Genomic DNA, 14,071 nt, shown 5'->3' with positions numbered 1-14,071 from the left:
TTCTCAACTTTTGTTTATACATGCTTTACAATTTCAGATTTTTCTCCCTCCCTCCCCTCCCTCCCCCCTCCCCTAGACAGCAGGTAATCTGATATAGATATACACACATATATCTATACACATAATAACATTAATCCTATTTCTGCATTAGTCCTGTTATAAGAGAAAAAATCAGAGCAATGATGAAAAACCTCAAAATAGAAAAAAACCAACAGCACCAAAAGAAATAGTATGGTTCATTCAGCATCTATACTCCACAGTTTGGTTTTTTTTTTCTTGGATTTGGAGATCCTCTTCCATCACGAGTTCCCTGGAACTCTTCTGTGCCATTGCATTGGTGAGAAGAATATAGTCCATCACAGTAGGTCAATACTCAATGTTGATGACACTGTGTACAATGTTCTTCTGGTTCTGCTCATCTCACTCATCATCAGCTCACGTAAGACCCTCCAGGTTTCTCTGAACTCCTCCTGCTCATCATTTCTTACAGCACAATAGTATTCCATTGTATTCATATACCACAACTTGTCCAGCCATTCCCCAATTGATGGGCATCCCCTTAACTTTAATTCCTTACCGCCACATAAAGAGCAGCTATAAATATTTTTGTACATGTGGGTCCCTTTCCCCCTTCCATGATCTCTTTGGGCAAAAGACCTAAAAGTGGGATTGCTGGGTCAAAGGGTGCGCACATGAGCACATTCTTAAGCGAATGACTGAGTTGGAGGGCACAGAGATCATTCAGTTTACGCCTCTCTGCTTCTCCAGAGAAGGAAGCCAGGCACGTCAAGGGGCTGCTCCAAGTGCCAGAAGTGGCACTTTCCTTTCCTGAACAAGAACATGCCTTTCATGAGGCATCCTTCACTGGCCATCTGGACAGCTGCTTGAACACCTTCTGACCCGACTCCCTGTTGGGATGACTCTCACACCCTTGTTGTTTCACATACTAGGACCAAGACCAGCAAGTTCACAAGAAGCCCCTGAAGCGTTTGTCCATTATTTCTCTCTTAAGTGTTCTGTATGGTGAGCCGCCCACAACTCCTTCAATGGGTGACCTTGTGGCATGACCTGGAGGCATCTCACACTCCTCTGGACATTTATTTATCAGCTTATCCATGTGTGTTCTAGAATTTGATGCCCAGAACTCAACTCGATAATCCAGATGTGGGAGCAGGAATAGGGCAGACGACAGTGAGACTATCACTTCCCTAGTTATAGGCTTCGTGTCTTTTTATTTTGGAGGAAGATTGAATTGGATTTTTAAAAAATCTGCCTTTTAATAATACATTCTGGAATTCTACCAGGAACCAAAATCAAGCTTACCATTGTACAGTTTACAGTTTGTGGTGACAGAAGTGATGGAAGGGGCAGCTAGGTGGCGCAGTGGATAGAGCACTGGCCCTGGAATCAGGAGTACCTGAGTTCAAATCTGGCCTCAGACACTTAACACTTACTAGCTGTGTGACCCTGGGCAAGTCACTTAACCCCAATTGCCTCACTTAAAAAAAAAAAAAAAAAAGCTAAGGTCTGCAAAGAAAGGTGGAGAGAAAAAGAAAGGATGCTCTGCCATCAATGAGGTGGTGACCAGAGAATACACCATCAACATTCACAAGCGGATTCATGGAGTAGGCTTCAAAAAGCGAGCTCCTCGTGCTCTCAAGGAAATCCGCAAATATGCCATGAAAGAAATGGGAACTCCAGATGTACGCATTGACACCAGACTCAACAAAGCTGTTTGGGCCAAAGGAATAAGAAATGTTCCGTACTGTATCCGAGTGCATTTGTCCAGGAAATGCAATGAGGATGAAGATTCACCAAACAAGCTGTATACCTTGGTTACTTATGTGCCTGTCACCACTTTCAAAAGCTTATAGACCGCAGTAGATAGAACACTGACCCTGGAGTCAGGAGTACCTGAGTTCAAATCCGGCCTCAAACACTTAACACTTACTAGCTGTGTGACCCTGGGCAAGTCACTTAACCCCAATTGCCTCAGTAAAAAAAAAAAAAAAAAAAAAAAAAAAAAGCTTACAGACAGTCAATGTGGATGAAAACTAAATTGAACTTCGTTTAAATAAAATTATAAAATGTCAAAAAAACCAAAAAAAGTGATGGAACACAACTCATTTGTTTTAGAGAGGACAACAAGGCTAAGAGCCACTTGCCTGCCATTTTTCCTCTTTCAAAACCCTTACGAGGTTCTGAAAGCTCAGGGGGCTCTCAAACCCTGCAATCTCAGCCACCAGGATAGGTACTGATTCACAATTGTACCCTAGCATTTCATCTGATGCTCACGGCAATCCTGTCAAAGGTTCTGGCCTCAGCTATGGGACTCTGGACCTTGGCTTTCTTCTCTATAAGGACTGGCTCTCTAAGACCCCTTAGAGTTAGGATTCTGTGCTTTTTGGACATAAAAACTGAAGGCAAATGTAACTTCTCTGACACGGATCTGACAAATTTTCAGCTCTATTTCCTGAGTAGGCTTTAGGCTAGGCTAGGGTTTCTTAAAACTTTTCCTACTTGTGACCCCCCCCCCCACTGTTCCTTCTATTTATTTATTTATTTATTTTGTTTGCAGGGCAATGAAGGTTAAGTGACTTGCCCAGGGTCACACAGCTAGTAAGTGTCAAGTGTCTGAGGCCGGATTTGAACTCAGGTCCTCCTGAATCCAGGGCCGGTGCTTTATCCTTGCGACCCCTTTTTGACCAAGAAATTTTTACATGATCCCGAGTATACAGGTATATAAAATAGGTATAGATAACCTTTTATTGCTGCCAAGTTTCTTGTGACCCATATAGAGTTGAGAGCGATAGTTTAAGAAGGTAGGGGCTTAACCACAGAATGAAATTCTATTGGTTAAAATGGAGATGGGGTACACTAGATGGAATAATGGGTTTGGTGGACCCGGAGTCAGTGAGACCCAAGTTCCAATCTAACACTGACACTTACTAGCACATGACCAAAGGCAAGTTACCCTGTTTCCTTATCTGTTAAATGGGGATAACAACAGCATCTCCCACCTCACAGAACTGCTGCAAGGGTTAAATGAATCACACAAACACATGCAATTGGGCTTAGAAGTGATTTGCAAACCATAAAGGATTTCATAAATGTTACCCATTATCTTATATATCATTTTATATTACACACACATCCTATATACAGGATGGTCTGATGATCTGAAAGACTTCATGCAGTTTGAAACTTTAATAATTGATAAGCATGGGCTCACTCAAAAAGCTGGTGGGGCCCACCATGGAACAAACACTGAGGACCACTGTCCTGTCCTCTCCTCCCTCCCACACTCCCTGCTGATGGCTGGGCCTTTCCCTTGTTCTCCTCACTGCTACTTACTCCAACATCTTTGTGAAACTGCCTTTTCAAAGTGAAACAAAAATCAATGTGCTGCTGTTACAATTGACAAATATTTCCTGTTTCAATATTTTGTAAACTTTAAGGGTATTAAGACTTCAGAGAACACAGTTTTGGGGTTTTTTTTGTGAGGCAATTGGGGTTAAGTGACTTGCCCAGGGTCACACAGCTAGTAATTGTTAAGTGTCTGAGGCCATATTTGAACTCAGGTCCTTCTGAATCCAGGGCCAGTGCTCTATTCGCTGCGCCACCTAGCTGCCCCGAGAACAGTCTTAAAACAACAATGGTCTTTTTTCCACCAAATGTTCTTTTTGGTAATAAAGAAGGGAGAGGAAAAACCCTAAATTCGTGTTCCCTCCAACAGATTTCTTTCCAAAGCCTTCCAGGAGACAAGCATGCCTCCTTCTCCTGCCCAGGCCTTCCTGGCTTTTAGGATGGGTTTTTGTTGGTTTTCCTATAATCTCAGGAAATCAGATCTCCCCTATAGAAAGTACCAGGTGGTTGGGGCAAGCCCTCCACACCCCAAACTGAGCAGATGGCTGGAGAAGTAAATGATTTTTGCTTCAGTGGGTCTTTTTTTTTTTTTTAAACAGGGCAATGAGGGTTAAGTGACTTGCCCAGGGTCACACAGCTAGTAAGTATCAAGTGTCTGAGGCCACATTTGAACTCAGGTCCTACTGAATCCAGGGCTGGTACTTTATTCACTGTGCCACCTAGTGGCACTAGAGCCACTGCGCCACTGAGCCCCCTCAGTGGGTCTCTTAAAATACCTACCCAATGACATTTTACTCTGCCCCCACCTTCCACAGTGAGGATGACCCTGAATTCTCAAAGGCTATGCCAGCCACAGCAGGAAGATGGTACCAAGCTACAAAGAGGACCTTAAAATGAGGTCTTTCACTGCAGACCATTAGCCAAGCTGCCCCTCCACACCACCCCCCCAATTGGCTGCAATGACAGAAACATTTTTAAACTGCAACAACTCTCCAAGACTACAGAGAGGTGAAATTGTAGAGGGTTTAGGAACTGGGTCAGTAAGGGGAGTACTCCCACCAATTAAGTCATGGGTCCTCAAAGTACGGAAGCATATCTAGATGTCAAATCCAGCATTTCAATCAAGGTGTTCTTTGATTCTATTATCAATAAACATCTCATTGATATCACTTTCAGGTCTATATAGCTCTTCTTTCCTTACAAGGATCCAATGAAGTAAGTAGTACAAATCTTATTATTCCCATTTCAGAGAGGAGGAAACCAAGGCTATGAGAGAATTATGTGACTTGCTTATGGTCACACAGCTTGTAAGCAGCTGATTCCAAGTCCAGTCCACTTTCCATGATTCTGTGCTTATTCCTATTAATAAAATCTTTAAGTCAATCAATAACCCTTTATTAGATGCCTATACAAAGATATAAAACAATCCTATTTTTATTTTTAAGAAGTTTATACTCTTAAGGAAGAGAATATGGATCTACAGTATATAAAGAATACCCAGAGAATACACACAATGTGAGCAAGGCTGGAAGAAGGGCGACAGTTGTTGGGAGGATGGGTAAGACTTCCTGTAAAATACCTGGGTCTTCTGAGAAGAAAGGTGGGGATGAGGAAGGAGGGCATTCTGGGCATGAAGGTCATCCAGTGCAAAAACTGACCAACACAGGCATGAAGGGAGATGTGGGATTTCAGCTGAGACTTGAAGGGAGGGAGAGGGGTGGAGTCAGGACATTAACCAGAAGGGGAGCAGACACTGAAAATGGACGGGATACAGAGATGGAGCATCGGTGTGGGGACCAATATGGTGGCCGAAGTCAAGGGGCCAGCTTCCAAAGGAGGAATGGACAGCAGATGCTGGAAGGTTTGTCTAAGCTGCTGGGATGTTGATTAATTTGCATTTATAAAATATGAGAAGATGGGGCTAGATGATTCCATAAGACCCTAGGGTTTAAAGCTCAAAGGGAAACTGAGGTAGGTTCTGGAGTAATCGAACAAATAAGGTCATTTACAATAATGGAGCCATCCATACTTGTTTGGGATGAAAATGCCAAGAGCAGTAGTAGACTGAGTAAAAAAAAATCTATCAAGAATGGAACAAGGTGCTGAAAGTACCCAATTAGAATATTTAACATTAGCACACACAAAATAGAAAGCACACTGGAATACATATCCATTTAAGTAGGGAAATTAAGTTGTATAGGGTTCAAATGACCTATTTTCGATTTGGTCTTGCTTAACACATTCATTCCTTTTGTGAAACTGAATGAGGGAATTAAATAAGATACTAAATACTCTGCAAATGATATAAAATTAGTAAGCAATACAAATTGCCATTGAGGCAGAAAATCATTCAAAGACTCAAGTAGCTCAAAATGTAGGCAAGTAAAAATAATGGAGGCAAAAAAACATCTTACAGGATAAAAATTCAGACAGATTATGTGAAGAAAATCTAGAAAGCAATAAACCAGTTGATTCATGGGATAATAGTCCTGCAGATAGAAACTCCCAATTATACCAGGTTTTCCCCAGTAGTAAATAAATAGTACACCCCTTAAGACTATTAATCAACATTCTTCACTATCAGTGACACCCAAGCAATTATCTGAAAAAAGCCTATCACACAGCCAATGCCCCCCAACCCAACCCTGCCTCCTCAAAGGCCTTGATCTGGAAAAATGGATAAGGGATTTCCCTATTTTTAGAAACCACAAATGTGCATAATAGGAAAAGAGTTATGAACCTTTCCCCTCTTTGTCCTGAAGAGCTATTTCTCCCAGTTTGCCTCATTAGCCTATTTCCTAAATAAGCGCCATCCATGGATCTGGTCTCTCTGGATGTGCGTATGCCTTCCAATGATGTCTCTTGTAACTGATCCATGCCTACACGGGAACTGGTCCATGTTCTGCACTAAACCTGCTACAGGGAGTTTTGCAGATTTTAACATATAGACCTTATTTTTCATCAATGTTCCAGTAAGAGACTGTTGTTACAAGGGCACTTATCTTTTATGAAGCAAATTAAGGGATCATTTTCTCATAGAAGCATGCCAAAAACACCCTTTTTTTGCTTCTAGGGAAATGACATTTCTGACTCTAAAAACCCTTTCCAGACATACCCCCACATCAAGGATAATAGGCCATTCTTAAGGAAAATAATTAAGGATAGATACTAAACTTTCTTGGATGGTTTTGGAGAAGCCTTGGAAGACTTAGATGAACTGTTATAGAATGGAGTAAACAAAACCAGGAGTCAAATTTACACAGTGACCATATTGTAAGGAAGACAACTTTGAAAGGCTTCTTAAGAAATCTGATTAACACAGCGATCAACCAGAGGATCTATAAACAATCATCATAATAAAAATAATTCACATGTAGATAGTTATTTAAAGTACTTCAAGGTTTGCAGGAAACTTTACAAGATTATATCATTTTTTACCCTCACAACAACCCTGAGAGGTAAATGCTATTATTATCCTGTTTTACAGATGAGGAGACTGCAGCTGACAGAGATTAAGTGACTTGTCCAGGGTCACCCAGCTAGTAAGAGTCTGAGGCCAAATTTTCATTCAGATCTTCTTGACTTCAGGTCCAATGCTCTATCATGTGGTACTGAGTTGCCTAGGTGAAACATGCTACTCACCTTCAAATAAGAGAAGTGATGGGCTCAAGGCACACACACCCCCCCACACACAAGGCACACCTTTTCTGGACATGGCCAATGCAGGAATTTGTTTTGCTTGATCATGCATATTTATAACAAGGATTTAGTTTCTCTTTTCCTCTCCCTCCCTCCAAAAAGGGGGGATGGGGAGAAGAGGAGAGGTGAAAGAGAACATAGATGTTAACTGAAAAAAATTCATTTTAAAAAATTATATTCCTTTGCTCATCCCCTGAAGTGATTAAAGACAGTATCATTCTCCTACAGGATAGCACTATGACCATTCATAAAAGATTGAGATATTGACATTCCATCAGTACTACAGTACCTAAGATCTAGAATTACTCTTATAAGCAGAAGATGCTATTAAATACAAATTCTGTGTTTCGTAAATAAAACACAGACTATCTCTTTGGTTTGTGTATTAACAGAATCTTGGTAACCATGCATTAAACCAATGGAAATTCACCCCCCGAGAAATGGTTAGATGAATGAGCCAATTTTGAATTGAAGATGTCCCTTCAGCAGGATTATCTATCCCTATAACAACTTAATGGCAACTTCTGCATTAGCCAAAATTCATTTCAAAATTGCCATTGAAAAGCAATCTTCACAGTGCTAAAAACAAATCTGTTAGGTAATCTTAAAGCATTGTTCACAAAATATAAATATAAGCAGGCAAACTGGATTATCTTGACCCCTATCTCACAGGGCAGCATCAACAACAGGCCTCTAACACCCACAGACCATGTGACCTCAAGAATACAGATGGCAATACACCTGTCTGCATAAGGGAGTTTCATCACCTGGAGCTCTGAACTTGATGAAATTCAAAGACCCAATACAAAACAAAGACCCCTTCCAGAAAGTAACCCAAAGATAATGACATCAAGAATGCACTGCAATCCAAAATGTGGGCTTTTACATTAAATTATCAGGTTTTTCAACGAATTAATTCAAACTTTATTACCATAAAGACATTAAAATTAAAAAAAGGATAATTTTTGTCTGCAAAAATCTGATGGGAAGGAGTATCTTGGATTAAAAAATCAAAACCTAAATAATCCCAAAGAAGGGGTGGGTCAAAGATCAAATTATAGGAACAACCAATAATTTAACTAAAAATAATGACAACTATGAGACGACATACCAAAATTAGTGAATTTCAGCCAAAGCAGTGCTTAGAGGAAAACATATCTCTAAATGTCTTCATCAATAATAGAGAAAGTGCAGATCATTGAACTAGGCATGCAACTTTAAAACCAAGACATTAACCCCACCCCCACTCTCAATGAAACACCAAAATAGAAATCCTGAAAATCAAAGGAGATGAACAAAACTGAATGTAAAAACACCACTGAAATAATAAATAAAAGGGTGGTTTGAAAAAAAATCCAACAATAAAATAGATAAGCAATTGTCTGATTTGATTGAGAAAAAGAAGAAAACCAAATTACCAATATAAAAATAATGAAGAAAGTGAACTGACAATTTATGAAGAAGAAATAAAAGCCATTAGTAGGACCTTTTTCACCCAACTATATACTTACAAGAAACAACAATCCAAGTGAAATGGATGAATAATTATAATCAAGATTGCCCTGAAGAAGAACAGGGACTCTTAGAAAAAGAAACTGAACATACCATAACTGAATTCCCAAAGGAAAAAACCCAAGGACCAGATAGAATGACTACTGAATACTACCATAAAAAGGGGACCCCACCAAATTCCTTCTACGGCACAAATGCAGTTTTGATCCTTTAAGTAGGGAGAATCAAAATGCAGAAGGAAAATCATAGGCCAATTTCCTTAAAGTATTTGTGCAAAGCTTTTAAGCAGAATATTAGCAAGGAGACTACAGCAATATATCACAAAGATCACACTCTATGAACAGGCTGGATTCATACCCAGAATGCAGGGCTGGTTCAATATTAGGAAAACTGTAATTATATGAGGATAATTAAGTGCACAAAACTATAATTATATAAGGGTAATTATCCATACCAATTACAAAAACAAAAATATTGTTTTAATAGATCACAAAAACTTTGGACAAAATACAATGCCCATTTCTCTTAAAACAAAAACAAAAACCCACTAGAAAACATAGAAATAAAGCTTTCAGAAGAAAGCTGGGAAACAATTTTTACAGCCAGTGTTTCTATTATTTTTGTTGTTGTTGTTGTTGTTGTTTTGTGGGGCAATGGGGGTTAAGTGACTTGCCCAGGGTCACACAGCTAGTAAGTGTCAAGTGTCTGAGGCTGGATTTGAACTCCGGTACTCCTGAATCCAGGGCCAGTGCTTTATCCACTGTGCCACCTAGCCGCCCCTTACAGCCAGTGTTTCTAATAAAGGCCTCATATGTAAAATATATAGAAAACTGAATCAAATATATAAGAATACAAGTCATTCCCCAATTGAGAAATGGACAAAGGATATAAAGAGGCAGTTTTCAGATGAAGAAATTAAAGCTATCTATAGCCATATGAAAAAACGTTCTCAATCACTATTAATTAAGAGATATGCAAATGAAAACTACTCTGAGGTACCACCTCACACCTATCAGATTTGCTAATAGGACAAAAAATGAAAACGATGAATGTTGAAGATGTGGGAAAATAGGAACACTAATACATTGTTTGTGGAACTGTGAACTGATCCAACCATTCTGGAGAGCAATTTGGAACTATGCCCAAAGAGCTATAAAATTCTTCATACCCTTTGATCCAACAATACCACTACCAGGTCTGTATCCCAGAGATCAAAGAAAAGGGAAAAGGACCCACATGTACAAAAATATTTATAGCTGATCTTTTTGTGATGGCAAAGAATTGGAAGTTGAGGGGCTGCCCATCAATTGGGGAATGGCTGAACAAGTTGTGGTATAAGAATGTAATGGAATACTATTGTGGTATAAGAAACGATGAGCAGGATGATTTCAGAAAAACCTGAAAAGACTGAGTGAAGTGAGCAAAACCAGGAGAACTTTGTACACAGTTAACAGCAACATAATGCAATTATCACAGCTGATACTCGTACAATCACCATTATTACTCAATATCATACTAGAAATGCAAGCTATAGCAATAAGACCAAAAAAGAAATTGAAGGAATAAGCATAGGCAATGAAGAAACAAAACTATCATTTTTTGCAGATGATATAATTCACCTTGAGAATCTTAGACAGCCAACTAAGATTAAACTATACAGAAACTATTTGAACCCAAATATAAACACCCTTCACACAAATACTGATCTAAATAAGTGGGAAAAGATTAGTTGCTCGTGGGTAGGCCAAGCCAATATAATAAAAATGACAATATTTCATAAATTTACTTATTCAATACCATGGCAAACTACCAAAGAATCACTTTATAGAGCAAGAAAAATTCATGACAAAATTTATCTGGAGGAACAAAAAGTCAAGAATATCAAGGGAATCGTTTTTTAACAATTTGTTACTGGATAAGAACTATAATGGTTGATTAATGGAAGAGATTAGGGACACAATACAAAGAAGCAAATAAGCACAGATTCAAAGAGGTCCCAGCTATTGAGGCAAGAACTCACGACTGGACAAAAACTATTGGGAAGCCTGGAAAGCAGTCTGGCAGAAAGCAGGTGTAGATCAACATCTCACTTTATATATCAAGATAAGTTCAAAATGGGTACATGATTTAGACATAAAGGGTGACATCACAAGCTAATCTGTGGAACATAGAAGAAATTACTTGTCAGATTTATGGAAAGGAAGAGTTTATGACCAAGCAAGATAAAGAGAGGTTCGTGGGAGGTAAATAATTTTGATTGTTATAAAATTTAAGTTTTTGCACAAATAAAAGCAATGCAGTGAAAATTAGATGGACCTCAAGAGTACAGACTAAAGCATAGTTTCTCCTCTTTTTCTTTCTTTTTTTGTGGGGAGGGAAACATAATCGATGAGGGATTTGTTTTGCAGGACCACACATTTGTAATGGATTTATTTTCTTTCTTTCTTTCTTTCTTTCTTTCTCTCTCTCTCTCTCTCTCTCTTTCTTTCTTTCTTTCTTTCTTTCTTGGCCTTCTCAATGAGTAAGGAAGAAAGATAGAATTTAGAACTGAAAATAAAAATTTAATTAAAAATATTTTGTGATCCTCTAAGTTATTCTACTACTGCATCTTTCTTTTAAAAATGCTATTTAGAAAGGGTATCTACTATAGCCTAATAAGACCTTTTCATTGTATAGGTCAATGTTGCCAATTTCTTTTTTTTTTCTTCTTTAAAAATAGATGGTGGGGCAGCTAGGTGGTGCAGTGGATAGAGCACCGGCCCTGGATTCAGGAGGACCTGAGTTCAAATGCAGCCTCAGACACTTAACAGTTACTAGCTGTGTGACCCTGGGCAAGTCACTTAATCCCAACTGCCCCCCCCCCCCAAATAGATGGTATATGGGATAGCTCTCTTAGAAGGGAAAATTTAAGTGATCTAAAAAGATCATAAAAATTTAGAACCAAAAAAATTATGAGCAAACCCTCCTTCATTCCTTTGTTGGAGGGGGGGAGATGGGTATGGAACACTGACTATATTCAAATTTTTAAAAATATTGATGAGGGGGCAGCTAGGTGGCGCAGTGGATAAAGCACTGGCCCTGGACTCAGGAAGACCAGAGTTCAAATTTGGCCTCAGACACTTGACACTTACTAGCTGTGTGACCCTGAACAAGTCACCTAACCCTCATTGCCCTGCCCTCCCCCCACCCCAAATGGATCAGGTTTACTTTCCATTCCTCTTTATAGTTTCCTTAAAAAAAAAAAAAAGTGTTATATGGGATAAGAGGGAGGCCCTGGGAGAGGAAGGGCAAAGGGAGAAATGTAGGCTAAACAAAAAAAGAGATCCAAATAAAGTTATTTTTAAGAATCCTACCCCCTCTCCAGCCCCATTTCATAGTCCTCTTCCCTTTTCCCATGTGCTCTAGCTCGCCTGAGCTCACATGTCATTTCCCACCTCCTCCTCATAGTATTGCCTGAAACAAACACTTTCATCTCTTCCATTCACTCTTTTTAAAAAAAAAATGTATTTTGCAGGGCAATGGGGGTTAAGTGACTTGCCCAGGGTCACACAGCTAGTAAGTGTCTGAGGCTGGATTTGAACTCCGGTACTCCTGAATCCAGGGCCAGTGCTTTATCCACTGTGCCACCTAGCTGCCCCCCATTCACTCTTTCACTTTCTTCAAGGTTCAGTCAGATGCCACCTTCTTCCATGAGATTTTCCTGGATTTCCCCCTCTCCTACCAATATGTTCATGCTCTCTCTCCTTTGGTTCCCTTCACTCGTTATAATTCCATATTCTTGTTCACTGGAGCAGTTCCTGCCCTCCTGGGTCCCCTCCTGAGGAGCAGGGATCATTTAAAAACTTGCACCCTCAGCACCTAGAACAGTACCTTGCATGGAGAAGGTGTTTTAACAAGTCTGTTGGGTTGATTTGGACCAAGGGTTCTAGGAAGTCCAGAGTAATATGATGACACTAGGCATTACCCTGTGGAAGAATGCTGCAGCAGCAAACACGGTGACTTAATTTTCAACAAGTATACAGTCATGGATCTACTTCTGTCAATTTTATTCGACCAAGATTCACAATGAACGTCAATGCCAGTCGAAGGAGAAACCTGATATGGAATGAGGGGACAACTGTAAACCCCAGCTCTGCCTGACAGCCCAAAGGTGTAGGGCCTTATTGTCCAAAGCACGTAAACCTCTTCTAAGCTTCAGTTCCCCAACTGTAAAACAAGGGGAACAATCCTGACATTAACTCCTCCAACGCCTGCTTTGGAGAGAGAGCTTGGTCAACCTCCGAGTGTTCCTTCAATGTGAGTCATTATAATTAGGATCTATTATGGTATTTGACTATAGACAAAAGCCCTGTGAGAAACCCTGGAAGGAAATAAGGTTTAGATGATCCAGACCTCGCCTGCCCTGACAGCTTACAGTCTAACAGAAAAGAGACAGTCAGAGTTGTCCAGGTTAGACCCACAGGAGAGAACTAGAAATCATAGGTAAAAGGTGCAAAACGGAAGGAAGAACTTCCTAACATTAGAGTGCAATGGGCAACCTCGACATAAGCTATAAGTCTGACCCCTGCGTTTTATAGGGGAGGGAACCATGGACCAGGGAAGTGGAATGCCCAGCACTCTAAGTTCTCCAACAGAGATAATATGATCATGGTTTGGGGCTGTTTCGGGAGAGAAAGAAGCTCTGTGGGATTCTGGGAGCAATTCTGGGCAATAACCAGGGGCTTCACAGGAGAACCTTATGCACAGGGACAGCAATATTGTTCTGAAGAACTGTGAACGACATAGCTTTTCTCAGCAGTACAATGATCCAAGACAATCCCAAAGGACTCATGATGGACTCCAGAGAAAAAACGGATAGTGACTGGACATGGACTGAAGCACGCTATTTTTCACTTCCTTTCACTTCTTTTTTAATTTGTGTCTTATACAAAATGACCCGCATGGAAATCTTTTACATAACTGCACGTGTATAACCTGTATCTCATTACTTAGTGCCTCAGGGAGGGAAGAAGGGACAGGGTTTGGAACTCAAAACTTCAAATAAAAATATTTATTAAAGAAAAAAGAGTAGATCACAGTACCACTGCACTACAAAAAAAATGAAACATAATCCATCAGTTCAGAATCCAAACCCTTTAGAAGCTCCAGCCTGCTCTGGAAAGATTCCAGCAACATCTAGTGCGGTAAGGTGGCACTTCCTCTGCTGCATGAGTCTCCACCTGAAAGATGAGGGACCTGGGCCTAGGCGATCTTGTAGGATTCCCTTTCTAAATGTCTACAATTTTGTCACTGTGAGCCCTGAATGGAAACCTTTCATACTCTCCTCCTACATCCCCTCTGGAGGAAGGAATAAATACCAAGGGTGGTAATAAAGCAAGGAGGCTGGACTAGAAGGTCTTGGAGGCCCTTCATGACTCCAGATCAGTGCTCCTAGGAGAAGAAGGATCCAAGAATAGAAATCTTTGCACAATCATTCTATGTAGAGAGAAAAGCC

General features: G+C 40.0%; 2 protein-coding genes across 2 annotated transcripts in view; one reads left to right on the top strand and one right to left on the bottom strand.

Moving 5' to 3' along the window:
- TNRC6B (trinucleotide repeat containing adaptor 6B) overlaps positions 1-14,071 on the bottom strand; it is a 221,057-nt gene that overhangs the window by 74,302 nt on the left and 132,684 nt on the right.
- LOC122727970 (60S ribosomal protein L31-like) lies at positions 713-1,874 on the top strand. The gene is made up of 2 exons (XM_043965924.1): positions 713-781; positions 1,521-1,874. Exons 1-2 carry the CDS (start codon positions 713-715, stop codon positions 1,872-1,874), a joined length of 423 nt encoding a protein of 140 aa, XP_043821859.1.

Source organism: Dromiciops gliroides, chromosome 5 (genome assembly GCF_019393635.1).
Source record: "Dromiciops gliroides isolate mDroGli1 chromosome 5, mDroGli1.pri, whole genome shotgun sequence".
Taxonomy (NCBI): domain Eukaryota; kingdom Metazoa; phylum Chordata; class Mammalia; order Microbiotheria; family Microbiotheriidae; genus Dromiciops; species Dromiciops gliroides.
Note: the sequence above shows the minus strand (reverse complement) of the source record. Positions and strands in the feature narration are given on the sequence as shown.

Excerpts from the sequence above, each read along its gene's own strand:
- LOC122727970 (XM_043965924.1), top strand. The coding sequence starts at position 713 with ATGACTGAGTTGGAGGGCACAGAGATCATTCAGTTTACGCCTCTCTGC. Across the intron at positions 782-1,520 it reads TCTCCAGAGAAGGAAGCCAG|CTAAGGTCTGCAAAGAAAGG; the intron begins GCACGTCAAGGG and ends AAAAAAAAAAAG.